Raw genomic sequence first — 27,920 nt, 5'->3', positions numbered from 1 at the left:
TTGGGCTTTCATTATGGGTCAATTTGGGCATCCATTATGGGCTAATTTGTTGTTCCACTATGGGCCTTCTTGGGCTTCAACTATGGGCCAATTTGTGCTTCCTTTATGGGTCACTTTGGGCTTCCACTATGGGCCTTTTGGGCTTCCACTATGGGCCAATTTGGGCTTCCGTTATGTTTCACTTTGGGCTTCCACTATGGGCCAATTTTTGCTTTCATTATGGGTCAATTTGGACTTCCACTATGGGCCTTTTTGGGCTTCCACTATGGAGCCGATTTGGGCTTTGTAACTTTTAATAGGATCTGGTGTGTTTTTGTATTGGGCTTCATAGGCATCGCGATCCACCAAAAGTAGTAGTCGTTAAAGGTAAAACATGGCGGCTAAGATACTGCTCCAACTCCACACAGCGCGAAGATTGGATGCCATGGCAGTCTCTTCTCTGCGATTCCCGCTTTCCCCATGGGCAACCAAAACTTCATTTCCATGCTTCCGTTTTCCCTACCCTAATTTTGTTTTGTGGACCTCTCGTCTGAGACCTAGACTGCTGTGCTGTTCCTCATCTTCTACTGCTTCCACCGATGCTCTTTCCACTCAGTGCGCCCCAGACCAGCTACGGAAATGGGAAGCTTTTCGGAAGAAGAAGGTTGTTATGCGGATCGGCTATGTTGGGACTGATTATAGAGGTCTCATTTGATATTACTCTCTGGTTCTCTTGACGACCCTTTTGTGAATCCTTGACCAGTTCATTAATTCATGAGTTTAAAAAATGCAGGGCTGCAAATGCAACGCGAGCAATCATCACATCCAAGTGAGCTTTTTTCGTAATTTCTTTTTACCTCATTTACATAATGTCATGAAAATTCCTGTCGGTGATTGGCAATGACATCCGCCGGATATTCTGTTGCTGTCCTTGATTTGCATACTTTCGTAGTGAATGTGATGCTGGTTGCTCAATTACTTACTTAGCCAAGTGTAAAGTACAACAACTATTGATAACAATTTAGTTCACAGTGACTAACAGAAACAGTTGAAATTCACTGACCAATTGTGATATGAACCAAGACATCGATCATGCAATGAAGATGTGAAGAAAACGTTATTCAAATTATCACAAGATGTTGCAATTCATACATATTAAATAAGAATCAAACTTCATTTATTCTTAGATTGTTACAAATTTTGAGTGGATGATAATTTAGAGTTATGGTATTTCACTAATGTACTTTAAGACTTTTTATTTACTCTAATGTTACATTTACATCATGGCTAATTATGACCATAAAGTTACATAGTGGTCATAAGATATGAAAGTTACAACTCTTGGAATGCCTCATAGAAGGTTACGGGTTTTCATTTTGAGGCTATATAAAGCCATGTATGTTATCTTTGTAAGGGAGATTTGGAAAATGTAGTAAAAACTGCATTTTTGCTTTGTTTTAGCCGAGGGCTAAGTTTCTTTACAATTCTATTAAGTTTAGATTGCATGTTTAGAATCATTCAAGCTTGACATGATTGACCTTGTTTGTGGAGTGACTCGAATCTCAATCAAGTGTTCTTGCCTTGAGATATTTGATCAACAAGGTAATCTGAATTTTATTTTCCCTTGGAGTGATTTCTTATCATTAGTGCTAAGTGTTCTTACCTTTCCTAAGTCAAGGGCTAAGTTTCTTTGTAATTCTATGTAGTTTAGGTTGCATGTTTAGAATCATTCAAGCGAGATCCGAATCTCAAACAAGTGTTCTTGCCTTGAGATATTCGATCAACGACGTAATCCGAATCTTGCTTCCCTTTTCTAAAGGTGATGGATGTTTGAAAGACTCATTGATAAAGCATTCATGGTTCAAGCTATCTATTGCAACTAGCGCTCGAAACCTTGGAACTTATTATCAGACGTTCCTATGATGTACTGACAGATTGGATTCCATGTATTTCAGACAATGTAATCTAAGAGGCAAGTTTTCAAGTGGAACTTTGTAACATGCTTGCTGTTACATGATTTGAGAGAACTAGAGATGCGTGGCAGAATAGTTACTGCTAAAAGAGTACATAAAAAAGACATGTATCAGCAACACTAATGCCATTAAACTTTGTCAGCGATAATGAAGTGATACTCGCACCATGCATTAGTTGCTAACTACAACAAATTTAAAATATAACTGCAGACTGAACCAACAGAAATAGTTGAGCTTGGTATGCATTCAGCTGATCAATATCTGATTAAATACACTTAACTTCTTAACCAACCTTGATATATTGTTTTATGTACATTAATCTCATAGGATCTGTCGTAGACTTCCATTTATTTTATTGGATAAGCATTTCTTTGTCTTTCTATGTTTCTTTTACCATTAAACAATGTTAAGTGCCCATGTTGGTTATGTTAATAAAGTAATGATAAGCATGGAATATGAGTAATACTGTTTCTCTCTTCTCTTCTTTATTATTTTATTTTTTTTATTTTTTTTTATTTTTGCTGTGAATTACAACACAGAAATTAACCTCGTACAGTTCAAAATAGCCAGCTAATGCATGGATGGAATGTCCTAAAGCATTACAGTTTTAATGTGTAGCAATTGAACAAGAATTGGAAGCTGCAATATATAAAGCTGGTGGAATTCGTGAAAGTAACTATGGAAATCTGAACAAAATCTCATGGGCAAGGAGTAGTCGAACTGATAAAGGAGTAAATATCTTGAATATCTTTGTTGCATCTCATTTTATGACTTTTATAATCTTATTGGTTGATTTGATTTGTTTTTTCGTTCTCTTTCATTTTCAAGGTTCATTCCTTGGCTACAACAATAACCTTAAAAATGGAAATCCCTGATAGTGCATGGATGGGGGACCCTTGTGGTATTTTGCTTGCTAATTACATCAACTTTTATCTTCCTGAAAACATCAAGGTTTTTGGCATTGTACCTTCACAGAGGTAAGTGCTCAATAAGTTTCAGCATTAGCATGATGCGGTTTTATGTTTTTACTACAAAGTGGTAACTTTACATCATTTTTTTCACTTGTCAAGGAGCTTTGATCCGAGAAGGGAGTGTGATGTTCGGAAGTATACTTATCTCCTCCCTGCTAAGCTTATTGGAATTGAAAGTAAGCTCACAACTACTGAAATTGATTATCACATCTCAGAATTTAAGGATATATTAAATTCCTTTCAGGTAGGTTTTTATCTCCTTCATTTAATTACATAAAGATCAGTTTGTACCTCCCTTTATTTGATAGTCTAGTACTGTTATTTGGAAGACAATTGTATGGCGTTGAAGAACATAGGTGGATTCTTTTTGCGTACAGGGGGAGCACCCTTTTCATAACTATACAATACGTTCCAAGTATAGAACAAGGATTCGAGCCAACCAATCTCCAGGATATGTCCACAAGTCAGGAGATGGGGTATCATCTAGTGATTTTTCGAACTCTGAGTTTGAGGAAAGTGATGGGGAAAACGATATTTTTGTCGGAGGAATCAAGGAACCAAATCAACATTCTCCAAGCTTAAGTGGTAGTTATGAGAATACATTTGAAGTATGCAGTAAACTTGGAAATGGATCAGAGCTTCCACAGGGTGTTCGTGCAAGATGGCTTCATGAGCCAGATGAGAAAGATCGTATAGGCGCCCCGCACTTCAGAAAAATCCTATACTGTTCTTGTGGGAAGCTGGAAACATCTCGTGGATATGATTTCGTCGAGATCTCCATCTGGGGAGAATCTTTCATGTTGCATCAAGTTAGTCTTTCTCTAACTTTGTTTTCTTTGGTGAATAATTTGTTCTTATTTCCGTTGTCCATGTCTACTTCATTTATTCTTATTTCCGTTGGCAGCTCTATCGCTTAGATTTGGGTCGTTTTCCGTTCTAACACCTCTTGTAGCTTAGGTCATGATTCTGGTCACGTGGGAGCCAAAACTTAGTATATAACTGTTCTTTTGTCCCCCACTCGATAATTTCTTTGCAGCCTTATTTCATTTTTGAACTATTTTGCCCCTTTGGAAATCAATGCTCAGTGGCCTAGTGGGGTTTTTGTGTGCTAGTAGTCCTTCAAATAAAATTAAGAAATAGTCTTTATAAGCTTGACTTGTTCAATATCTATCATCATAACCTTCATTTACTCCCCAAGGTTCATAACTCATAGGATCATCTTACACCATTAGACATGTCTGGTTTAATTTTTTTGCACTTGACCCATTCCTATTCGAAATCAATTCGCATGAAATTAAATTCTAAGATGATAGGAACCAGTTAATAATTTGATGGTCCCTGAGCATTGATGGACAGTAGATATGAGTTTATGGGTTCAAGCTTTATGAGCTTGACCTGTTCAATATCTACCATCATAACCTTCATTTACTCCCTGAGGTTTATAATTCATAGGAATAGCTTACAAGACATGTCTAGGTTAACTTTTCTGCACTTGACTATTGCTGTTCAAAACTAATTCTTATTATCTGGATAGAAGGTGGAAATAGGATTTCTATCCAGACAAGAGAAAGTAGAATTTGTTTGAAAAGCTTTTGGTGATTCCTGATTTCTATCCAGACAAGAGAAAGTAGAATTTGTTTGAAAAGCTTTTGGTGATTAAACCATGTTAGGAATCACGACTCTGTACAATAATATGATATTGTCCACTTTGAGTATAAGTTCTCATGGTTTTGCTTTGGACGTCTCCATATGGTCTCATACCAATAGAGATATATTTCTTACTAATAAACCCATGATCATTCCCTGAATTAGCCAATGTGTGACTCCCTCCCAACAATCCTCAACAAACCATTCCGTTGAGGTCAAAGCCTCAGGAAGAAACTCAGAATCTTATGAACAAATGGTATGGAGAGGCACTCACATGAGCCATGAAGTTATCTACTCTTATCTTGAGGTGGAGGTTCGAACCCACATTTCCACGTTTATCGTACTCAAAAGTGGTAAGAAATGGAAGGAATTATTGCAGGTTTAGGACTTGGAAGGAGATATGGGAAGTGGCAAGGTGGCGTCCTTTTTATAGGACTTTTCGAGTCGTTATATGATACTTTAAGGATGAAGTTGGCTCCATCAGAAATTAGTATTTGGTAGTTAATGTTGTACTTTTAAATCAAAGGGCTATTCTCATGCTGCTTTTATTACAACCTGGGCAGATTCGAAAGATGGTAGGCACAGCCATTGCCGTGAAGCGGAAACTGCTCCCAAGAGATATCATAGCATTGTCACTGACCAAGTTCTCTAGAATAGTTATGCCCATTGCTCCAGCTGAAGTCTTAGTCCTAAGAGGGAACAGGTTTTCCAACAGAAAACGACCAGGAGCTCCAAAGAGGCCCGACTTGCTCACATTAAACGAATCCCACGACATTGTCAAGTCAGTGAATGAATTCTACAGATCGGCGATATTACCCGAGGTAACTAACTTTCTAGACATAGAAAGACCCCCATGGAAAGAATGGGTGGAGAAATTGGACAAGTACACAAGCATTCCCAATGAACAATTGGAGGAAGTTAGGAATGCTTGGAAGGCATGGACAGGAAAAGGTAGATTGTCTTGATGTGTTGTTTGTGTGCCTCTCTTTTGTTGGAAGTAGGCAAAAACTTAAGAGTATTGAAGAGGATGGGAGGCAGTTGAGTTATTGATGGTACAAATTATGGGAATTGAACATTGAATGGATGCGGTCTGCGGCCACCCACCAGCCGCGGGGGGGCGTTTAATAGCTCAGCATCAACTGCAGACAACCCACTCCCGCACTCGGCACTCGGCATTCGGCATTCAGCACCATAAGGGAGTGTGCCCGCATTCAATGTAAACGGCTTAAAAGGCGTAATATATAGGTGAGCCTTTGACAAGGCTGTACTGACGTTGATTTAACTTAATTTTTAGATTTTTATTTCAGGTTTTGGACTTTTATTTCATTTGAGTTCTTAAATCTTTGAAATATTGCTAATAAATGATTATGTATACATAAATAAATTAATAGCATTGCTTTTGGCTTCCACGATCATTCCCTAAATTAGTCAACGTGGGACTCCATCCTAACAATCCTCCCTTCAAACAAAATATACTATAAGCCTCTCCTGAGAAGACGTATGGAGCTCTCGAACAGTCTCCCCTTAATTAAGGCTCAACTTCTTTTTTTAGAGCCTTTGAACAAAATACACTTTTGTTCGTCACTTTTGACTACACCTTTAAGGCTCACAATTCTTTGTTCGATCTTTTGAGGATTTTATTGTCATGGTAAGTTTAGTGCATGGCTCTGATACCGATTGTTAGGAATCATGGATCTCCACAGATCTCCACAATGGTATAATATTGTCTAAGTATAAGCCCTTATGGCTTTGCTTTGGACTTCTCCACAAGACCTCATCCCAATAGAGATACTCCATCCCTACAATCCAACTTAAACTTTTTCCGACCACAAATTTGAACATGTTTTGTGTTATTTGAACATGTTTGACGACACGTGTAAGGCAGAGACATGGCAAAGTGGGTGCTGCGTCAGCATGAGGTTATGTTTACATCAGCCCAAAACGGCGTCGTGGCAATGAAATCTTTAGCAGATGGCTGTCGTAAATGCAAAGGATGGCCCACGTAAGTTTATTGATGCGGGCCGCATTTGACTTCCATTCCCCGGAGCGGAAGCACTTAAACTACAAATTTATTTCCAATATCAACCTTTAAAATAGATTGTGGTTAATAAATATTTTATTTTTAGAAATTTGCATAATAAGTCCCTGAAAATGTCTGATATTAAGTTGAATATGTTCTGTATTTATTTGTTAGTCCCGCAAATGGTAGTGTAGGATAGGACAGTTTGGAGATGTAATAAAATAGAATTAAAGAAATGAGGTTATGTTTAGGTAAACATTAAATAAATGTATAAAAATTAGTGATGGAGCTTTGGACAACCATTTGTGCTTTAATTTCTCACTCTTTCTCAAATATAAAACGTCTTCATCTTTAATTTCTCACCTTTGTAAACTAAAAAATAATTGAAATCCTCCGTTTTTATGTAAATTACAAGCTACGACCTTTTTACTCTCACTAGATATATTCATTTTATGCGCAGGTTAGTGGAGACTCTCTAGAGAGAGGATTGGGGCTGGGAACGAGATTATGTTATTTGTCTCTGTCTTTTCTCCAAATATATTTTTCTAACGCACACTACTTTTTAAACAATTATAAATACTAATTTTATTAAGGAATTATAAATTCTATTCTTTTTTAAGAATTACAAATGAAAAAAAAAAATAAGACTATGAGTGGGATCCCCACAAAAATAAATGAAAATTTTTGAATAGGTGGCAATGAAAAATTTTGCCAGAGAAGAAAATGAAATAGGTGGCAATTTTGTAGGATGGAAAATGAAATAGGTGGCTGGGATGGAGATGAGGAGACTGTTAAGAAAATGAAATAGGTGGCAGGGACGGAGACTAGGAGGCTGTTTAAGATTGTTGGGAGTGAGCACTAGGAGGCTGTTTAAGATTGTTGGGAGTGAGCACTGGAGTGAGTACCACATTGCTAACAGTTAAGATTGTTGATTGTTGGGAGTGAGTACCACATTGCTAGGCATAGAGGTGGCGGGGATGAAGACCAGTAGATTGTTAAGATTGTTGGGGGTGAGTCTCACATTGCTAATTTAGAGAATGATCATGGGTTTATAAGTAAAGGAGTATCTTCATTGGTATGAAGTTAGGGATGTCAAAAGCAGAACAATATCATATCATCGTCTCTGGTTGCAGAGACACACTTGACATCTCTAACTTCCAATTATCTTGGAAAGCATTTCTAATATGTCGTCTAATTTTCTTAGAATTTAAATGGTTTTCAAAATTTGATTTAAAGAAGAAGAAGAAATGGAGTCAATTTCATTTCTTTCAAAATAGACAATCTATGGAACCCGAAACTACTACAAAGTATAACGTCCAAATATATTAGCGTGTCAAACTAAGAGAACTTGAAAGAGTGAAGTGGTATAATACAAAAAAGAAGGCGGTATAGCCTCGCCTTGTTCTACGTAGAGCCGTGTGCCATCTGCGACTTCGTTGTAGAGTAGAAGCTTCTAGTTCGAGCAAACAAAAGCAGAGCCAGCAGAGTCCCAAATGAACACAAGCAACCCCATATCATAAAAGTGGTTCTGTAGCACTCAACTCCGATGCATTTCCCGGCGCCACCCGTCGCTTGCTTCCGGTAAAGATAAGCCGCCATGTACCCAAAAAGAAACGACCCAAAAGGTATATTCGCAACCACCACGTTGTGGTTTATTGAAAAATTATTGGCCCCAAATAGCTCGCTGGTTGTGGACACGGAAATCGAAGTAATTGCGCCCGTACACACTGCAATTACGGCGGTGCTCACGCACAGAATCAGATCCGTCGGCCCTGAAAGAAGGAAGAAGAACCCCCCGCACATTGCCCCCATCAATCCCACCATCCAACCCGGCTTCGATTTCATCATCTTCCTCCTGCGCCATTTATAAAACCACCCAAATTTCATCATACATATTACATACCCCACCCACAACAACACAACACATTGATTTTACCTCGACAAAAAATGGTCAAGAAGCGACGGCATTAGGCGCCCAAAGAACCCGAACGAAGACGACAGCGACACCAACGACGACACACTCTCGCTTCCCCGCGACTCCGCTATTTGCCCCAAATTGTTTAAAAACGCCAATCCCAAAGTTGCACCAAAAAAGTAAACACCAACATACAACCAAAAGTTCACTCTTGTCACCATTTCCCTCGCTCCGATCTCCTCCATTGCGTCATCGCCGCCGTCTCTGTTCAATTTCGCCTCATTTTCCGGTCGGATTCTCGTATCTTCTTCCATTGTAGAGTGATAAACCCTTCTCTCTTTTCCTTCCCTTACTGACTTCTTCACACTCTCTACCACCGGAACCACCACCGGAAGCAGCAGGAACACCAAAATCCCGACCAGCCCACTCAATGGCGACAACATTCTGGAAATCGACCCAACGCTTGTAACCACCGCAAAAACGCCAGTGGCTATGGTTATCACAAAAATTACAAAAAACCCAACTCCCAAATTTCCTTTCTCTTCCACCAATTCGACAATTCTAGCCATTGGACACACCAAAACACAAACACCCAACGGAAAAACAGAGTTGGACAGAAGAAATGTCTCGGCTGTTTTGTCAGAGCGTTTCGTGAATATTAACCCGACAATATCCGTATAGATCTTGGCGCTTAATCCTTGGTAACTGGTTGATATCCCCACCGCCACTTGGCGATTTGAGGGAAAATTTCTAATGGCGACGATGTAACAGACGGTGTTGATCCAGCAGATGCTGTTTCCGGCGAGGACAGTGAGGAAGAAGATGAGGCAATAAGAAGGGGAGTGGAATTGGTTGGTGATGAAGAGGTACTGGACGCCGTAGCCGACAAGGCCGAGACAAGAGCCGATGATGAGAAGGGACCAAAGGGGTAAATAGTTAGCAGCGAGGCCAGAGACGCAGGCGAAGAGCTTGCCGGCGTCGGAGGCGAATGCGAGGTTGTTGAGTTGGAATTGGGAGATGGAAAGGTGGTGCTTGAGTTGGGAAGAGTAAGAGGGGAAGTTGAAATTGGTGCCGTTGATGGACTGAAGCCATATGATTCCGAGGAGGCTGAGCCATTGGAAGACAGAGGAAGGCATACGCTCTGTAGTTGTAGTCAGACACAAGGGAGGTAATTAATTTGGATGATTTGGTTGAGGAATGAATGTTATTTATGGTTATGAGAATCGGTGGTGGTGTGGTCATTAAAATGTGGTGCATTACAGACCACCATCTTGACACAGTCATGGACTGATTTGCATGGGTGTCCCAACCCTTATTAAATCTCCCTCTCTCAAGGGGTTAATGGATGTTTTCATCCTACACAGTCATGGAGTGATTTACATTGTTTATAAGTCATTTTAAAAAACTTCTTCAAACATATAATATTTGGATAATATATTACAATAATTAGTTTACGTTAGAATTTCATTTTAGATATTTTTTAATATTTTATGTTAGGGTCTGAAATATTTTATGTTACGATTTCATTCACCCTATTAGTTAGTTTATATTTTTACGTTAAGATTTGATTAACCGTATTAGTTAGTTCATATTTTCCTCCTATTTTTAGGTATAAATTGGTAGCTGTGTGAACCGACCCCAAAAGTTGCAGAATAACAAGTTATTCATTACCAAGAATAGAATAACGACTTAGAATAATGAAACAATCGTAAGCTTTTGTAGATGTGTTTCTGTGTATTCCATCTCTCATCTCACTTCTATCTCTTATTCTTAATAGACATCCATCTCTCGTTCTTCATTCTCAACGCTCGAAAGGAAAAGTACAAATAGGACAATATCAGTACAAATAAGACAATATTTGGGGACAATATTTGCTACCAGTTCAGTTAAATTTGGTAGTTACAAATGATATAAAAGCGAGACGTTGCTCTTTATACCAAACTCGAAAGAAAAAGTCCAAAACGACAATATTTGCTAGCAGTGGGCTTGAGCCGTTGCACGAATGTGGAATGGGAGTATACGATCATCACTCGTAGTTTCTCTGCATGGTGGCTACATGAAATTATTTATTTATTTATTTTTTTCAAGATGGGTGGAGGATGATTTTATGTTTCTCTATTTTTTAATTTTTAAATTAATGTTGATTATAATAATACTTCTTTAACAAAAACTTGAAGTTAGACCTAGATAATTTTAAATATAATGATTATAATATATCATAATAAACAAAATAATATTTCACGGTTAAATAAATATACCTAATTATATAATTTTTTAGAATATTTATAACTGAATTTTAAAAGAATTTAAATCACTTTAATGATATAAAATTTTGGAGAAATAAGAGTTGAGTTGGTGGAAGGAAAAGAATATGGGCCACGATCCTCACCTTTATTTACTTCCCTACCACTTCATTAATTAACATACTTCAAATCAATACTATAAGCTATATAAGCTGAACAAAGTGGGTGGAAACCTTTTCGGGCCGTTTCAAAGCCTTCACAGGTAGTCCGAAAAGGACAATATTTACTAGCGGTGTAAGAACGTTGACCCCGAAAAATTAAATTCACAAATAAACATTCCTAACGTTTTTATTAAATCTTAATTGGAAATATAGATTCAAATCTTCTTCTACGAATTCATTTTGACATCAATCAGACTTAGTTCCAACTTAAACATGAGAGTACAAGTAGTCAAGCATAATACTCGGGTGATCAGAGCTTAGCTCACCTCGAAATTTATGTCGGTTAATAGGTCACGTGCATCAAAATCGTGCATCAACATTAATCATAAAATATTGTGGTGCAATATAAGCCATTTACATTCAACATTAATGGGTGATTTACATCCCACAGTATGACGCTTAATTATTGCTCAATTAATAAAAATATCACTAATTTCACATTTATTTCAAAAATATTTTTAAATTTTTATTAATATTCTTAATTTTTTTAATAAAAGTATAAAAAATAACAACAAAAAATAATCAATTTCAAATTCATTCGAATTTTTTGTTATTATTATTATTATTGTTTTTTTATGAATATTTTTTAAATATAGTACTAACTGTCTATATATTAATTATAATGGTAATTTAAATATGTATTAACAGAAGTTTTGAAACTAAAAGGGTATTTTTAAATTTTTCTTTTTGTAAAAATTTAATATAAATGATATTGAAACTTTTAAAAATTCATATGACGTGAAAGTTAGCATGATTGGAAAATGATAGCAAACTCGAAGTATATAAGGTGTAAAACAAAGTGTGTGGGAAAAGGAGATAAGCAAATGAAAGAAAAGGGTGATTTGAATTGAGCGTGGAAATTGTGAGGCTGTTTTAGAGTGGAGCCTTAAATACTCAACAAATGATACCCAAAAACAGAACACAACCATAACCCCACGACTCTCTTCAAAAAGGCTTCGTCTTTGACATCACCCGATGCGTAACATTTCCCATAAACACGAATATAATTTAACTATTTAAATATATATACACATAATTTCTACTAAAATCGACGTCACTTGGATCAAGAATCAAGTTTTGTCAAAATCAACATCATGGGCCACTGAACTGTATCAAATATTATCACGTAAAGATAGGTTATGTGAATCTTTAGAACTCCGGGACATAATTGTACCAGTTTTTTCAAAGTTGATAGTGCACCTTGATTGACTCATCAAAGTGACACCTGAGCGAAGCGAGACGTAATAAATAAAGATATAAAGATCATAAGTTTATGTAAACATATTTACATAAAATGTCAAAGCCGTACAAGAACAATACTCGTTCCAATAATAATCGAGTCACGGAGAAGCTTTATTTTTTCTGTTTTGATTTTTGCATGATCACAAGGGGCTGAACGCCTCGCACTGCCTGCAGTGGGGCAAGTGCCTGATTGAAGTCGCTCGCCCCAGCTGGTTACAAGGCGACAAAGGCCTCAGGTCGCTTCGCCTCTCACCGTAGGCGAGCGCTTGGGTCACCTCATCGACAGTAAGTTGACAACTGCACCGCAGCAACATATTGGTATTATGAATTCTGCTATGCCTAAAAAACTAAATTTTATAGGCTCATTTGTACAATCTTTTATGTTTTTCAAATCTCTGTTTCTAAAAAATAAAATAAAATCGAGTAGAAAACTAATACAAATATGTTGTTCCGAAAAGATATCCAACTCACTATGCACATGGAGATAAATCACGGTCCCTTGTTTTGTCCATTGTTCTTGTGAGATTCCACATCGGTTGGAGAGAAAAACGAAACATTTTTTTTTATAAAGATGTGGAAACTTCTCCATAGCAGACGGTGGTGGGCTTGAACGGTTACAAATGGTATCAGGGCCAGACACCGAGCAATGTGTCAGTGAAGACATTGAGCCACAAAAGGAGGTGGACACCGGGCTGGCCCCGAAGGGGGTGAATTGTGAGATCCCACATCGGTTGAAGAGGGAAACAAAACATTCTTTATAAGAGTGTGGAAACCTCTCCCTAGCAAACACGTTTTAAAAAACTAGAAGGGAAGTCTAAAAAGAAAAGTTCAAATCAAAACATTCTTTATAAGAGGGTGGAAACCTCTCCCTAGCAAACACGTTTTAAAAAACTAGAAGGGAAGTCTGAAAAGAAAAGTTCAAAGAGGACAATATCTACTAGCGGTGGGTTGAGGCTATTACAGTTCTCATACTTAGGAGCGTACAACGCCTTTAACTAGTTTGTAGGAATCTAGACCTGCAAGATTCTCCAAAGTTTGTTGGGTTCCTCTAATTAACAAGTCTAGTTCATCTAGTATCATTAAGTCAATACCACCTTCTTTATTTTATGAGATTTTACAACGTTAAGACAGCTAACTCCTTAAAACTCTTATTTCCTCTAATATCCAAATTGGGGGCATAATCTAAATCCTTGACCAAACAAAATAACAACAATATAAGCATACCTGTGGTAGTACTGGAAATTGGAAAACAGAAGCCGCTTCATCAAGACTATAGCAAGGGAAATTAAGACGTGCAACTAGAGGAACATCTGGCAAGTCTTGAAGCAACTTTCCTACAGCAGTTGAAGGGGATAAACCACCAACCATCATGTCATCCTCCATCATCATAGACCTAAAATAAAAGCTTTTACCTGCGAAAAGATTTACTTTGTTTAAGAATACCAATCAAGAAGAATAAAACTTATGGAATAGTTAGAAAAAGACTTTGTCATCAACTCCCAAAGAGAAACATAGAACCTGAAGGAAGGACGTCACAAGGACTCCTCTCAACTCCTCTTTAAGGTTCTATTGTTCTTCTCCACCCAAAGAACCCATAACAAAGCATCCTGCCCCTCTCTCAAAACAATGGATGGAGAAGGAACTCCTAGTGTCTAGTTCATTGAATACAAAACACGTCAATAAAAACCTCCAAATAGATCGAGCAAAAGAACATCTTCAAAGAATATGATCAAAGTTTTCCTCCAAAACAACGTTAAAAATTTAAAAACTTGTTGAAAATTTGAACCAAGCAGGGTACGTATGAAAATACCCTAGACTCAAGTGGCGGCGAGAGTCCTCGGGCTGCATGTACAAAACATCAGCCCAGGTATTAATTACACGATCTTGACTATCAACTCCAGATTGGTTGAAATTGAAAGGGTATTTTCATACTCACCCTATTTTAAAATGATTTTCAGGTAAGGGCAAGACTCTATCATAGAAATGACGAGCAGGGTGGAAATGACGGTCATAAGACAACTTAGAGTTTTATATTCTAACTTATTATTTAAGACGCTTCCCCATTTAATTGATTTTATTATTTTAAGTTTGGGTCGAACATCCCTAGTTTATGGGAACTAGGAAATTCTCGAATGCTGTCATTTTCTTTAATTACAATAAATTGTGAAACTATTTAGTTAAAATCGCATGTTTTTAAATTATTTAGAAAGGGGTACCCAAGCATGATTTTTCTTGCCAATTATCTTTAGCATGTTTGTATGTATTTTAAATTATAAATTTTTGGTTGTTAAGTGACGACTTCGACTGATACGTGTGCAGAAAGTCGGGTCGTTACATTAACTGTCTAATATTTTGGTTTTATTACACACTAAAACCAACAAGATATTCCAGGAACATCCAATATAATGCAATAAACGGAAGCGAATAGAAGACAGCAAAATAAATCAAACAAGTTCTTAGTACTAACCATTGCAAGTTCTGTAGCAACGTATTGGCGGAGTAGAACGAACAGTCACTGGTTCTTCATACTCACTGAACGTAAACCAGTTGTCATTCTGTACAAGAAGTAACAATTATTATTGCGATTAAAATTAATTTTGGAAGATTTAATTCATCCAAGAAACTTACTATTAGAAATCAAAAGAAGGGTAGATGTAGATTTGTGCCTCACTTGATCAATAGCAATGAGCACAGGAATATCTTTCACAAACGATAGTATCAATTAAGTCATATATAAAGTTGAACCCACAGGCATCGTCATGCTATCAGCCCCTTTCACCATCCCAACGCAAATGCCCTCTGCCAACGGTATAGGTTCACAAATTTGACATAGCAATAGCAATTGACATCAGATGAAGAGGGGAACGAACTATTGTCCCTAATAAACACGGTTTTCGAGGGAAAAGTGAGAGCTCAAAGAGGAGAATGTAAAGTAAATGGGTCACTGTTTCATATTATCCACAGTCCTCACATGATCTCCTGAAAGCTTATCACAAAACAGTAAACATTAACCAGTCGGCAACCCTAAGCGATCATGATCATGAGAGATGGTTTCCCTTGTTAAGATTCCAAACATGGTTAGAGAGATTTAACTTTTGTCAACAGAATTAGGAAATATATCATTGAACTACATGTCTAAATCTGATGCGCATACAAGGTTCGAGAGTGAAAAAGACCAAAAATAAAATAATAAAAACATGAGTTAGCGATCCAAACGACTTCAGAAACTTACTCGAATTACAAATAATTACCTGCATCCTTGCGAGTGAGCTGTGAGAGTGAAGATGCGGAGGTAAAGAGAGGGCGACCATATGTGCCAACATCGAATGAGGGATCATCATCAGAAAGCGCCGCATCTAATTCGTCTGAAGCAGCAGCGGAGGCGGAGGGATGATCGGCGGCTTTAGCGTCGGCCTTGGACTTGCCCTTCTTAACGGTGGATTTGGTGGTCTTAGCTGAGTAATTTGAAACAAGAGATAGGGTAGGAGAAGGATTTCGATTGCAGAGGTGGTGTTTAGAGGCAGCGCTGATGCTCTAAAAAAATTGACCTCAAAATTTTCCGGCGCTCGGAAATGAGAATGAAGATGAACGCGAGGTTTCGGGTTTCGCCGGACTCTGAAGTGCGCGCCCACTGCTAACAGCCTAACACGGCGCCAAGTAGATGGGGTAAAAGTTGCTGTTGTTCTATGTTTCGGGGATAGAATGGTACTTTTGATAATTGAGAAAGGCCTCGGTCCAATGAAATTGTGATTCTTGTTGGGCCATTTAGGCCTCAGCCCAAGGAAACTTTGGAGTACGATCTAGAGCCTATTGCTTGATAGGGCTCTATTCTGCTTCCGACGAGTCTCCTTCTTCCTGCGCATTCGAAAAACCAGATTTCTGTCCGTATCTCCGTGATTCTCTGTAAGCCGAAGGCCCTGAACGTGAACCACCATGTATTCGGGCGATATACCACCTAACCAGAGCATATACATCAAGAATCTCAATGAGGAGGTCAAGAAAGAAGGTGATTCACTCTTTGCTTTTTGCTTAACCCTACTCTATCCCCCGTGTAAATGTGATTTCTTCGTATCCATTAGTCGACAACGAATAATTGAAGTGATCTGCGGGACATTTTAAGTTTGTCAGTTCGCCTTCGTCTCTCAAAATTCATGCCACACAGAAATGATATTTTGGCAAAGTTTGGTTTGTTTTTAATACAGTAAATGATATTTCTGAGGATGTCACACAGTAATCACTCGAGAATGTACAACTATCATAGTTAGAATTTGGTTGTTAGGGTGAAGGAATTGATATCTTGAAATTTTTGTTTGGATTTGGAGACGGCTACTTGCTTTCCCCATTCCCGTAGCATATGGGATTTTGATTACTGCTTCGGTTGCTTAGTTTCTACCGATATTACATCACATGATGTGGAGTGGGTGATTTGAAGCTACGTCCTTTTAGTGTTCAGATTTGATGGTATACTAATTTTCTCCCCATTGGACAGAATTGAAGAGATCCCTTTATGCTTTGTTTTCTCAATATGGAAGGATTCTCGACGTCGTTGCCTTGAAGACACCGAGGCTTCGAGGGCAGGCATGGGTTGCATTTAGTGAAGTGACTGCAGCTAGCAATGCTGTGCGGCAGATGCAAAACTTCCCATTCTATGATAAACCTATGGTTGGTCTTTAGCTTATCACATTTTCTGAACTTGCTTTTCATAGTCTTTTTGTGGCATTTCATCCACTGAATCCTGATTGTGCTTCAATGAGTGTTGCATGGAGAGCGGTCTCTATGCATAATAACACTCAATATATTGCCAGTTTAGCTGCCTTGCATGCCCTAAATAATGTTTTAACCTTTTGGACATATGCGTCTTTCTATTGGCTATGTGCCTTTTTTGAGCATTTTGAGGTCTCTCTTTGTAAATCCTGTATGTTAACATATCTTCTGTCAACGAGGGCCATCTATCATGAATTACATGCTTATGTACTACTTTAAATGTTGCCACTGAATATGTGATCTCTGTTGTAATTTGAACAAAAGGAATTCTTCTCATTTTTCTAACTTGGGTATAATAAAAGGCTTAGAGCAAATGAGTTCAATCCATGATGGTCACCTACCTAGGAAATATCCTACGAGTTTTCTTGGCACCCAAAATGTTATAGAGTTAGACGAGGTAAGTTGAGGTGCACGCAAGCTAGGCTGCACACTCATAGATATCAAAAAAGAAAAAAGAAAAAATGAACATGACGGGAGATGTATCCACGATTCTTTTAGGAAGAAACAAGTTTTACTGTAATCTCTTTTAGTTTTAAACTTCAGTTATTTTTGTTTCATCGTGGAAACTTTTGTATCTTCATTTTGCTCATTCATACAACTTATTCTAATGGTTATTATAGTGATGACTTTCTGTTGCCCATCTCAAAAATATAAAGATGACTTTCGTTGTTTCTTTTGCAGAGAATTCAATATGCCAAAACCAAATCAGATTGTATTGCTAAAGCTGACGGAAGCTTTGTGCCAAGGGAGAAGAAAAAGAAGCTTGAGGAAAAAGGTGATTTTTACCATATATGTACTCTTTGTTTTGAATTTCTTTGGTGGACATAATCTTTAAGTTAAACATATGGCTTTTTGAATTGATGGACATAACCTCTCATTTTCTTATTGCATTGCTTTTAAAAGACCTTTAGGGTTTTGAACTGATTTATGTTTCCTATTATCTCTTAATTTGCTTATCCAGCTGAAAGAAAGCAACGCACTGAAGATGCACACCGATCTACCATGCCCAATGGAACAACTGCTGAGAATGGTGGTTCAAATGTATGTTTCTTTTCAAATCTTGTTTTATTTTTTGTGATGTAAAATGTTTAGTTTCCTTCTTCATATGAGCTGTTTCGTTTTATTGTTACTCTAGAAGTGATCCCAAGCATAAGTTGTATGGGTCTTTTTGGATGGTGTGGTTTGTTGGTTGATTGTTTTTTTCCTTGCATTTGTTGGAAAGACATTAATGTTTATTCGAATTGGATTCAATTCAGTGCCCCCTTAGATCAGCAACGTTAACCAACATTTATTCATAATCAGTTTTTCTAAGCAAGCCTCTTCGTTGTGTCATTCATGCAGGCCACATTCCGTCATGCAAATCCAAGCACTGCAGAAGCTACTCCAAACAACATACTATTTATTGAGAATTTACCACATGAAACCTCTAGTATGATGTTGCAAGTTCTCTTCCAACAATATCCTGGATTCAGGGAGGTTCGAATGATTGAAGCGAAGCCGGGTATTGCTTTTGTTGAGTTTGAAGATGATGTTCAATCCTCTATGGCGATGCAGGCTCTTCAAGGCTTTAAAATTGACCCCCAACATCCCATGGCTATCTCTTTTGCAAAGAAGTAACTCGAACTTTGTTCTACTGTTACTTTTATGGAATCCGCAGAAGGTTTATGTTAATGTCACAGCTCGTAAATATGAGTCGTGAGTTTTTATGTAAAGTTCAGATATCCTTCCCCTCCTTCCAACGATAGAAGAGAATGAAAGCAAGAAAACATGTTCCTAAGAGCAGGAGGATATCAAACCATGAGACTCCATGAGTTTTGCCGGCTGTGCTAATTCCAGTTTCCAAGGATGGCAAGAAAATAGTTTATATTGGGTTGTCAAAAAGGAAACAGAGAGAACTAATCAAAGCCTTTATTTAACGTGTTCATGTACTTGTAGTAGTGGAAAGCTAGCTTTTCAAAAGAAAACAAGGAGCTGAAATTGAGGAGACAATGTTTGATTAGATTTTTGCATGAAAATGTCGTCCTGGACAATGAAGTATTGATAATCATCTCTGTCGAAGACTCAGGAACAGTGCTGCTTGGTGCGTGTGTTTGCTTCCATGGTCGATTATGAGCAAGATTTGACCCAAATTTAGTTTGAAATTTGTCTTTTACCGGATCAACTACGTAGCTATTGTTTGTTAGTATTATCATTAAAGGTTGCAACCTTGTTATTTTATTTCATAGGGATCAGTGATTCATCAAGTGCTGACTGCTGACTTTTCATCAAAGCTTCAGTACCACCAAAACTGACATGCCGTCTCTCTCTGGGCATCGCCATTCAGATACATCGACCACGCCGCCTGTGAGTTCTCTTGTCTTCTTCTTCCTCATGACATACTAAAAAAAAAAAAATATGATATGAACATAAATATTAATTAGGTGAAAAAATTATGGTTGTTTTCTTGTGTCTTATTATTTTGTTGCAAGCCCATCACAATAATCAAAACTATGTTGGTTTCCAACTGTCTTGTTTCCTTATTTTCTTGCTGTTGCAGTGTTTTTTTTTTTATGTTTTCTTAATTGAAGGAATTCAGTAATGACAAAAGTAAAGATGTTGGTACCAGGCGAATGGGACAATGAATGGATAAACCAGAATAATAGTCTTCAACCTTTGGGGGTTAGGAAGGAATGCTTCTCCACCTTTATCTCTACTCTATTAAACTTTTTAAGAGTATTTTTAACATTCTTTTTTGAAAATTGTGAACATGGATTAGATCCTAGGGAATCTTTGACTCGTGTGGTCTATGACTACAAAAACACCCTTTTGTTTGACCATGTTTATAGGTTTGAATGGTAAGAGGATCAAGTATAATGAATTAAGCTGTCGTTTGATAACTAATTATGTTTTGTCTGAATTATTTATAGGGTCGGAATCAAAGGATTCATCTGGATTGATTTAGCTTTGTATTAGTTTACACCCTTCATTAGCCAATTCTCATACCAGGTATTAGCTAGCTATAGCTCGATGTTATGGTTTTAAATCGACTTTATTGGAGAATATGTTTATGTATTTTATTCATTTAAAAAAAGGTGTCGTGTAAAAGAAGGCAAATAAGGATAATGTTGCCAAATTCAACTGGCCCAATCCTGTATTTGCTTGGAACGATTATCAAAATCTTCGTATATGAGATGTCATCTCCTAAGGATGTCTTTAATTAATGAAGATGTAAGTATCTTGATGACCCAACATACATACCACATACCACATTAACTTTCTTTCATAAAAGATAATAGTTTAAAGGAATATAATTTTTCCCATGGCCACGTGGAAGTTGGGCTGCCCCTTTTCTCATCTCTATTGACGTTGGGTTCTAGAAAGCATGTCGTCATAAATCCCATCCTCACATTTCCTTCCGTAGCAGGCGAAAGTGTCACGCAATTTATCTAATGTGTGTCCATTTCTGAATTTATTATTTAACAAATTATGTATATGTTTAATGTTTACTATCTTGTTTGTCTTTTCATAGATGACAGTAGATTGCGTTCATAAAGTTTCTTCTCGGAGCTGGTCTACTCTTTCTATAACAGGAACGTTCGGTAAGTGGCTAACGATTTTAGCGTTAGCTCTATATGATAATGATTTCATTTTCTGCTTTATACCTTTAAAATTTATTCTTGTTATATTGCATGTTTCTTTTGAATTTGGGTACAACTACTACTGAAACCAAAACAATGCAGCTTATGGGTGGAAATTGTGTTTATAAGTTTAATTTTACAAATAATCACACTGTAGGGCTATCGGACTGACTCACAAGAATGATTTGATATTTATGATATTTTTGCGGCCACTTTGTGGGGAGATATTAAACGAGAAGGAAAAAAAGAGAACTGCCGGACAGAACACGACACACGAGTGGCTTAAAATCATGAGAAAAGACAAAAATAACCAAACTATGGCTTTCTATCTCTCTTAATCAGAGCAAGAAAGAAAGCAAAATGGAAAACAGAGCAATTAAGTTGGAAAAAAAAAACAAAAAACAAAAACAAGTGAGCCGCCATTCAGTCAAACCCACGAGATTTGACCAAAATACAGTCAACAATCCCCCATGAGACTCCCTTTCCTGGAACCCTCCTCTTCTCCCTTCTCCTTCTTTAACTTTCTCTTTTCACCATTTCTCTTCACAATCTCTTCTTCTTCTTCTTCCTCTCCTCTCATGGCTTCTTCTTCCGGGAGCTTAGACACCTCCGGGAATTCCCATCCCTCTTTCACTTTCTCCAGTCATCCTTTTATGACTACTTCTTACTCTGACATTCTCGCCTCCGGCATCGACGATCCTCCTTCCTCCGCCGCACCCCACGGTTCTCTCCGGAGTTCCACTACCGGCGTTCCTAAATTCAAATCCCTCCCTCCTCCCTCTCTGCCGCTCTCTCCTCCTCCTCTCTCTCCTTCTTCCTTTTTCGCCATTCCTCCTGGCTTGAGTCCGGCCGAGCTTCTCGATTCTCCTGTTCTTCTCAGTGCTTCTCATGTACGTTTCTTTTCATTTTAGCTTATGGGTCGGATTTATTTTGGTGAAATTCATGTTGGTTTAATGGGTTTTGTCTTTTTTGTTATTGTGTTCAGCCTCTGCCGTCGCCGACTACTGGGAGTTTCCCGTCTCAGTCGTTGAATTGGAAGAGCAATTATGGTTATAATCAGCAGAGCATTAAAGAAGAAAACAAATATCTGTCCAACTTCTCATTTCAGACTCAATCGTCAAAGCCGCCGCCTTCGTCTTTTCAGCCTTCCTCCACCACAGCTCCGATGGTACGTGACATCGAAACAGAGGATTTTTCTTTTTCTTGTTCGTATCATCAAATCTCTGATTCGTTTTGTGATTCCGATTCAGAATTGGAGTTTTCAAGAACAGGGCAAGAAACAGGACGGTTTTTCGTCGGAGAATAATATGGTGAAGCAGAGCTTCTCACCGGAATACGGGATTGTTCAAAACCAGAGCCAAATCAACGGCGGTGGGCAGTTGCAGTCCGACTACGGCAACAATTACCCGCAACAATCTCAGACGGTGAATCGGAGGTCCGACGACGGATACAATTGGAGAAAATACGGCCAGAAACAGGTCAAGGGAAGTGAAAATCCGAGAAGCTATTACAAGTGCACCTTCCCCAGTTGCCCAACAAAGAAAAAGGTCGAAAGATCCTTAGACGGACAGATCACGGAGATCGTTTACAAAGGCAGCCATAACCACCCGAAGCCCCAATCCACGAGAAGGTCGTCGCTGTCATCCGCCGGTTCTTCCCTATCCATGGTGGTTTCGAATCCGGCCGCCAACGAGATGGCGGACCAGTCATTTACAACTCAAGGCAGTGCCCAATTCGACGGCGTTGCAACGCCGGAGAATTCCTCGATTTCAATCGGCGACGACGACTTCGATCGTAGCTCTCAAAAGAGCAAATCCGTAGGGGACGACTATGATAAAGTCGAGCCAGAGGCGAAGAGATGGTGAGTGGGGCTAAATCTGATGCTATGTTCTTGCAAATTGACTCTGTTTCTCTGTTTTGTAAACTAAGGATTTGGGTATTGATTTTCAGGCGAAGGGAAGTTGAGAACAACGAAGGCATGTCGGCCGCCGGCAGCCGGACAGTGAGAGAGCCGAGAGTCGTCGTTCAAACCACCAGCGACATCGACATTCTCGACGACGGCTACCGGTGGAGGAAGTACGGACAGAAAGTGGTGAAGGGAAACCCAAATCCAAGGTGAAAACAATCTCTCATTTCGTTTCATTTCATTTCCTCTGAAAATCCAAACTTTGATTCCTAAATGTCCGAAGCTTTGTTTTTTGCAGGAGTTACTACAAATGCACAAACCCAGGATGTCCCGTAAGAAAGCATGTGGAGAGAGCTTCACACGATCAAAGGGCAGTGATCACAACCTATGAAGGCAAGCACAACCACGACGTCCCACCGGCACGAGGCAGTGGAAGCCATTCCCTCAGCCGTGCATTCCCCAACAACGACCCTCCAGCCACCGCAATCCGCCCATCCGCGGTGGCCCATCAGTCAAACAACGGCGGCCATCAGTCCCTGCAGACAGCATTCGCGGTGGAAATGGTCCAAAATCCCAATGGATTTTCATTCCCGGAATTCGGAAACTCAATGGGAATGGGATCGGGATCTTACATGAACCAAACCCAACCCAACCATAATTTGTTCCCTCGAGCCAAAGAAGAGCCCAGAGATCATGACATGTTCATCCAATCTCTCCTATGTTGACACTAAGGGGTTTTCCAATTCTTTTTTTCTCTCCTTTTTGGGGGGTTTTTTACGAATTAGGCAAAACTTCANTCTTTCCCTTAAATTTTCTTACCGAATTTCTTTTTTTTTTCTTTTGGCTGTATATTTTTTTTCTTAGGGGCTGGTTGGGTTTTATTATTATTTTCTTTTTTGTATTAGTATCATAATACACCTGTATGTTATAGATCACAATTATACCTTTAATATTATTATTTTTTGTTATTAATTTTTGTTTTAAGTTTGAATATATAAAAGAAATTCGCGAAATAAATGTTCGATATTTAGAGAAAAAAAAAATGAAGAGGACGAGACAGATAGATAGCAAGATATGTGATGTCATCGCTGACGTCAGCACAAAGTTTGAACAAGTCAAAGAAAGCGGTGGAGGGGGTGGTGAGTGGATTACTTGGCGGAGAAGCTGAAGGAGAAAAGTCAACTTTGGGGGACCAAGGTTATTAAATGACTATTTTAACCCACGTTCACACGGAAAGGGTATTTGGGTAAAATGGAAAGAGAAGATCGAGTACGTGAATGTCACGGAGTAAATAGGAAAGAGAGGAGGTGACACTTGGCAAAAGGAGATTGGTGGGCGAGGGCTTGTTCCACCGACCGACATGTCGTAACCAGATTTCGCTTTTTTTTTTCTTTTATCCCTACAACACAATTCACAATTATCTTGTTGCCAAACATTTTTATTCTCTTTTAAAATTTGGAAAATAGAAACTTTTTAGATGCCATTGTTTTTTTAAATTAAAAGTTATATTTCTATTGTTTATTCTACTTTGAGATAAACTTTTCTTTCTAATCAAAAGACTTACATCCGATCCGAGTTTTTATTTTGGTGTCGAAACGAGTCCAATGTTCAGGTGATCTCAGATGAATGGAGGTTCAAGATGTCCCATTAAGATGATCGACACATGAGTTAATTCCCAACGGATATATCCAAACAAGTCAAGATAGGCAACATGTCTTGAGACATGGAATGCCATCACCATGCATGGGGCTATGTTGTTGGGAACCAACATAACAATTGAACAAGCGCACACAAGAGATGGTTGACGATCCTAGAAGGCTACAAAAGTGGACGAAAAATATGAATATGGGTTGAGTTTGTATTAAAGATGGTGACGAGAATATCAAGATGAGGACACTAAAGGATTGAAGGATTGAAGGATTGAAAGAAGAAGAAGAGTAGGATTGTGATTTTTGTATGAAAATGTATGGACAAGCATTAATTTCTAATTATAGAGGGAAGATGAAGGGGAGGAGTAATAGATGGTTAGAAAGGAAGGAAGGAAATTGACCACAAAGTTAGAAAGCCATATTGAAATAATTGAAAGTGAAAGGAATTAGTTTAAACGAGATTGAAGGGTTGAAAGGATGAGCATTCGAGCAGCACACAATGGTAGCTGGGTGTGCCAGCCCAACGAGCGCTACAGATCCAGAGGCATTTTCTTTGGGGACAACCCTTTCTCCTTCGGAAACACCATTTTTCTGGCTCAAATCTCCGTCTCCTCGCTCCTCACCTGCCTCTTACAATGCCTCCTCACGCCCATTGGCGAGAGCTCCTTCTTTTCTCAGATGCTGGTCGCGCCCGCACCCGCACCCGCCTGTCCTTGTTCTTTTCTCTCTTTCTTTTTTTTTTTTTTTTTTTTTTTTGTTGACTTTGGGCTTGTTTCCTTCAGGTGGGCCTTGCCCTTGGGCCGTCATTCAACGGTGGAAACAGCCCACTTCTGGAGGTGGTGTTCCCCTACAAGAGCTTCTACGTCAGCGAAACCTTCGCCTTCTTCGGGTGCATGATATTCATGTTCCTGATGGGCGTTAAAATGGATCTGACATTGATCACCAAATCAGGGACAAAGGCCATGGTCATCGGCGTGCTGGTGTTCCTCTTCCCATTGCTTATCAACTACCTGTTGTCGGTGTACCTAAAGAGCACAATCGAAATGGATAACAATTTAAAGGACTCCCTCACCGCCATCGGCGCATTTCAGTCCTCCAGCTCCTTCTACGTCATCGCCTGCGTTTTAGAAGATCTGAAGCTTCTCAACTCCCACATCGGCCGCCTCGCCCTCTCGTCCTCCATGATCAGCGGCACCTTGAGCTGGATCTCCATAGTCATCTGCTTCACCCTACGCCAAACCTCGATGGAGCAGCAAGACGCGCTGCCATGGATGGCCATTTGCGTGGCGTGCATGATCATCCTCGTCATTTACATTCTTCGCCCCATCATGTTTTGGATTGTGGAGCAGACCAACATCTCCGGGAGGCCCATTAAGGAAAGCTACGTGTTTTTGATGTTTATAATGATGTTGTTCTGTTCTTTGTTTAGTGAGTTCGTGGGCCAGCATTTCTTATTGGGCCCAATGATTCTTGGGCTGGCTGTGCCTGATGGGCCTCCCCTTGGGTCCGCGTTGGTGGATAAACTCGAGTCCTTTGTGTCCTCTGTTATGCTGCCCTGCTACTTCGTTATTAGTGGCGCTAGAATCAATCTCTCCAAGCTTGATATGAAGAGCATTTGGATTGTTCAATTGTTGGCTTTTGGGAGCTTAATGGGGAAGCTGATTGGGGCCACGCTCCCTTCTTTGTACTGCAAAATGCCCTTGGTTGATTCCTTGACCTTGGGACTCATCATGAGCACTCAAGGCATCTCTGACATACTCTTTCTCCAACAGGGATTGCTCCTTCAAGTAATTCCTCCTCTTTTTCTCTTTTTTCTCTTTCTTCCACTCTCTTCCCTGTTGATGTCTCTTGATTCATATTACCTTTGGTAGCTCGTGAAAATGGGTGGCGTCTGTTATGTGTAGATGCTAGACCTGAATTCATACAGCGTGATGGTGTTAGCGATGATGGTGATGACAGGGGCGACTTCGCCCATAGTGAAAATGCTATACAAACCATCAAACAAATACACATGCAATAGGCGGAGGAGGACCATTGAGCATACCAGCCCAAACGGGGAGCTGCGTGTGTTGCTTTGTATTCACCACCAAGACAATACTCCCTCTGTAATCAACCTCCTTGAGGTCTCCAATCCCACCATTAAAAGCCCCATTTGCTTCTACCTCATCCACCTCATCCAGCTCACCGGCCGAGCCTCTCCGCTCCTCATCCACCACCACCCCAGTCGTCGCAGCTCCAAACGCTGCAATCTCTCCGATCAAATCATCAATGCCTTCCAACTCTTCCAGCAAATGAGTTACGATAAGGTGGGTGATAATGATCTTTTGTTTTTGTTTTTGTTAGGAACCACAACCCTCCATAGTACTCTTCTCTGATATTGTTCACTTTGAGCATTAACTTGTCGCGAACCTCCACAATGATATGATATCATGAGTTTATAAGTAAATTCATTGAAATGAGACCCTTTCGAGAGCTTATGCTCAAAGTGGACAATATCAAATTTCTATATGGTTTCAGAGTCCGACCCTTAACTTAGCTATGTCAATTGAATCCTCGAATGTGAAACGAAGAAGTTGTGAGCCTCGAAAGTATAGTCAAAAGTAACTCAAGTGAACAAATGGTGTCCTTTGTTCTAAGACTCTAGAGATGGAGTCAAGTCTCAATTAAGGGGAGGTTCTATAGTGTACTTTATTCGAGAGGAAGATTGTTAAGAGGGAGTCCCATGTTAGCTAAACCCATGATCATTCCCTTGGGACTCTAGCCCAACAATTCTTGACCTAGCTCTCATGTTTTTAACGAGTCGATGTCATACTACTCCTCTCAATAATTCTCAATGAACAGTGCTGATATACTTTTGTGACTTAAGGTTATAATGAACGCGTTCACATCGGTGGCTCCCTTTGCCACCATGCACGACGATGTATGCATGTTGGCATTGGAGAAGCGAGTGTCGATGGTGATCGTGCCGTTCCACAAGCGGAGGACAATGAACGTGTACGAGGGTTCGGTGAATGCAATAAGGGCAGTGAACAAGAACATTCTATCAAAGGCTCCATGTTCGGTCGGGATCTTGATAGACCCTATGATAATGGCGACCACCGCCAACACGGTTCCCATAATGAACAGAGCGGAATTGTACAAGGTGGGGCTGATTTTTGTGGGAGGCTCGGATGACCGGGAGGCGCTAGCGTATGCAACGCGCATGGTGGAGCATCCCATGGTGACGCTCACGGTGGTCCGGCTGATTCATCCAAAAGGAACCACCCACCAACCGGCGGACCAAGAACATGACTTCGAGATGCTAAACGAGTTCAAGCTGATCATGTCGAGCTCAGGGATAAAGCACTGTTTCTACGAAGAGGTGACGGCGAGCGACTGCGTGGGGCTGATTGGAGTGATGAGGAAAATGGAACACAATTACGATCTCATATTGGTGGGGCGGCGCCACGATGGGGACTCGGCGCTGTTCGTGGGGTTGAACGAGTGGCACGAGTACCCAGAGCTGGGGTTCATTGGGGACATGTTGGCGACCATTGATTCCCCCAGCGACGCCACAGTGCTGGTGGTTCAGCAGCAGACCATCGTGGGCGATCATGAGCTTCTAGAAGATTTCCGATGCCTAATGGATGAGTCGTTTCGTGTGGAAGTAGTAAAGCCCCTCAACTCTTCCAATTCATGGCACCACAAACCTGAGCCTCCTTGATTCTCTTTATCATTAAATTTTATTTTTATTTTCTGTACAAATAATTTTTTTTTTATTCTTAGATTATAAT

General features: G+C 39.4%; 5 protein-coding genes and 1 long non-coding RNA gene across 12 annotated transcripts; 4 read left to right on the top strand and 2 right to left on the bottom strand.

Annotated features, from left to right (window-relative positions):
- Positions 1 to 372: 372 nt before the first annotated feature.
- LOC111783619 (putative tRNA pseudouridine synthase) lies at positions 373 to 5,958 on the top strand. Its single transcript, XM_023664533.1, has 7 exons — positions 373 to 683; positions 773 to 808; positions 2,571 to 2,683; positions 2,781 to 2,929; positions 3,023 to 3,167; positions 3,301 to 3,732; positions 5,134 to 5,958. The coding sequence occupies exons 1-7, from the start codon at positions 374 to 376 to the stop codon at positions 5,533 to 5,535; spliced, it is 1,587 nt and encodes a 528-aa protein (XP_023520301.1). The 5' UTR covers position 373; the 3' UTR covers positions 5,536 to 5,958.
- Positions 5,959 to 7,890: 1,932 nt separating this feature from the next.
- On the bottom strand, positions 7,891 to 9,772 carry LOC111782710 (protein NUCLEAR FUSION DEFECTIVE 4-like). Its single transcript, XM_023663505.1, has 2 exons — positions 8,527 to 9,772; positions 7,891 to 8,445 (listed from the first exon to the last, which is right to left on the bottom strand). Exons 1-2 carry the CDS (start codon positions 9,639 to 9,641, stop codon positions 7,995 to 7,997), a joined length of 1,566 nt encoding a protein of 521 aa, XP_023519273.1. The 5' UTR covers positions 9,642 to 9,772; the 3' UTR covers positions 7,891 to 7,994.
- A 2,305-nt stretch (positions 9,773 to 12,077) lies between these two features.
- On the bottom strand, positions 12,078 to 15,906 carry LOC111782828. Of its 4 annotated transcripts, none has more exons than XR_002813201.1 (6): positions 15,463 to 15,906; positions 14,840 to 15,089; positions 14,679 to 14,766; positions 13,436 to 13,623; positions 12,683 to 12,903; positions 12,078 to 12,508 (listed from the first exon to the last, which is right to left on the bottom strand). It is a non-coding gene; the product is annotated as an uncharacterized LOC111782828 (long non-coding RNA). The 4 variants fall into 4 exon arrangements; XR_002813200.1 differs by lacking the exon at positions 12,683 to 12,903 and adding an exon at positions 13,730 to 13,863 and having other exon boundaries at positions 15,463 to 15,903; XR_002813199.1 differs by lacking the exon at positions 12,683 to 12,903 and having other exon boundaries at positions 15,463 to 15,896.
- A 107-nt stretch (positions 15,907 to 16,013) lies between these two features.
- Positions 16,014 to 19,026, top strand: LOC111782827 (U2 small nuclear ribonucleoprotein B'' 2-like). Its single transcript, XM_023663643.1, has 5 exons — positions 16,014 to 16,217; positions 16,701 to 16,873; positions 17,657 to 17,750; positions 17,937 to 18,016; positions 18,317 to 19,026. The coding sequence occupies exons 1-5, from the start codon at positions 16,145 to 16,147 to the stop codon at positions 18,590 to 18,592; spliced, it is 696 nt and encodes a 231-aa protein (XP_023519411.1). The 5' UTR covers positions 16,014 to 16,144; the 3' UTR covers positions 18,593 to 19,026.
- On the top strand, positions 18,964 to 23,294 carry LOC111782826 (WRKY transcription factor WRKY24-like). 4 transcript variants are annotated; one of them, XM_023663642.1, is made up of 8 exons: positions 18,964 to 19,055; positions 19,201 to 19,318; positions 20,484 to 20,553; positions 20,750 to 21,482; positions 21,578 to 21,760; positions 21,843 to 22,453; positions 22,543 to 22,707; positions 22,797 to 23,294. In XM_023663642.1, the coding sequence occupies exons 4-8, from the start codon at positions 21,063 to 21,065 to the stop codon at positions 23,221 to 23,223; spliced, it is 1,806 nt and encodes a 601-aa protein (XP_023519410.1). In that variant the 5' UTR covers positions 18,964 to 19,055; positions 19,201 to 19,318; positions 20,484 to 20,553; positions 20,750 to 21,062; the 3' UTR covers positions 23,224 to 23,294. The 4 variants fall into 4 exon arrangements, with proteins under 4 accessions (XP_023519410.1, XP_023519407.1, XP_023519409.1 ...); XM_023663639.1 differs by having other exon boundaries at positions 19,201 to 19,960; XM_023663641.1 differs by lacking the exon at positions 18,964 to 19,055 and adding an exon at positions 19,882 to 19,960 and having other exon boundaries at positions 19,196 to 19,318.
- A 1,352-nt stretch (positions 23,295 to 24,646) lies between these two features.
- LOC111782802 (cation/H(+) antiporter 15-like) lies at positions 24,647 to 27,850 on the top strand. The gene is made up of 4 exons (XM_023663599.1): positions 24,647 to 24,862; positions 24,930 to 25,934; positions 26,052 to 26,453; positions 27,014 to 27,850. Exons 1-4 carry the CDS (start codon positions 24,647 to 24,649, stop codon positions 27,848 to 27,850), a joined length of 2,460 nt encoding a protein of 819 aa, XP_023519367.1.
- Positions 27,851 to 27,920: the final 70 nt, after the last annotated feature.

Source organism: Cucurbita pepo, chromosome LG20, assembly GCF_002806865.2.
Source record: "Cucurbita pepo subsp. pepo cultivar mu-cu-16 chromosome LG20, ASM280686v2, whole genome shotgun sequence".
NCBI lineage: Eukaryota > Viridiplantae > Streptophyta > Magnoliopsida > Cucurbitales > Cucurbitaceae > Cucurbita > Cucurbita pepo.
Note: the sequence above shows the minus strand (reverse complement) of the source record. Positions and strands in the feature narration are given on the sequence as shown.

Excerpts from the sequence above, each read along its gene's own strand:
- LOC111783619 (XM_023664533.1), top strand. The coding sequence starts at position 374 with ATGGCGGCTAAGATACTGCTCCAACTCCACACAGCGCGAAGATTGGAT. Across the intron at positions 3,168-3,300 it reads ATATATTAAATTCCTTTCAG|GGGGAGCACCCTTTTCATAA; the intron begins GTAGGTTTTTAT and ends TTTTGCGTACAG. Across the intron at positions 3,733-5,133 it reads AATCTTTCATGTTGCATCAA|ATTCGAAAGATGGTAGGCAC; the intron begins GTTAGTCTTTCT and ends CAACCTGGGCAG.
- LOC111782710 (XM_023663505.1), bottom strand. The coding sequence starts at position 9,641 with ATGCCTTCCTCTGTCTTCCAATGGCTCAGCCTCCTCGGAATCATATGG. Across the intron at positions 8,446-8,526 it reads CTTGACCATTTTTTGTCGAG|GAGGAAGATGATGAAATCGA; the intron begins GTAAAATCAATG and ends TAAATGGCGCAG.
- LOC111782827 (XM_023663643.1), top strand. The coding sequence starts at position 16,145 with ATGTATTCGGGCGATATACCACCTAACCAGAGCATATACATCAAGAAT. Across the intron at positions 16,218-16,700 it reads TGAGGAGGTCAAGAAAGAAG|AATTGAAGAGATCCCTTTAT; the intron begins GTGATTCACTCT and ends CCCATTGGACAG. Across the intron at positions 17,751-17,936 it reads AAAGAAGCTTGAGGAAAAAG|CTGAAAGAAAGCAACGCACT; the intron begins GTGATTTTTACC and ends TTGCTTATCCAG.
- LOC111782826 (XM_023663642.1), top strand. The coding sequence starts at position 21,063 with ATGAGACTCCCTTTCCTGGAACCCTCCTCTTCTCCCTTCTCCTTCTTT. Across the intron at positions 21,483-21,577 it reads TTCTTCTCAGTGCTTCTCAT|CCTCTGCCGTCGCCGACTAC; the intron begins GTACGTTTCTTT and ends TATTGTGTTCAG. Across the intron at positions 22,454-22,542 it reads GAGCCAGAGGCGAAGAGATG|GCGAAGGGAAGTTGAGAACA; the intron begins GTGAGTGGGGCT and ends ATTGATTTTCAG.
- LOC111782802 (XM_023663599.1), top strand. The coding sequence starts at position 24,647 with ATGGTAGCTGGGTGTGCCAGCCCAACGAGCGCTACAGATCCAGAGGCA. Across the intron at positions 24,863-24,929 it reads ACCCGCACCCGCCTGTCCTT|GTGGGCCTTGCCCTTGGGCC; the intron begins GTTCTTTTCTCT and ends TGTTTCCTTCAG. Across the intron at positions 26,454-27,013 it reads AGCAAATGAGTTACGATAAG|GTTATAATGAACGCGTTCAC; the intron begins GTGGGTGATAAT and ends TTGTGACTTAAG.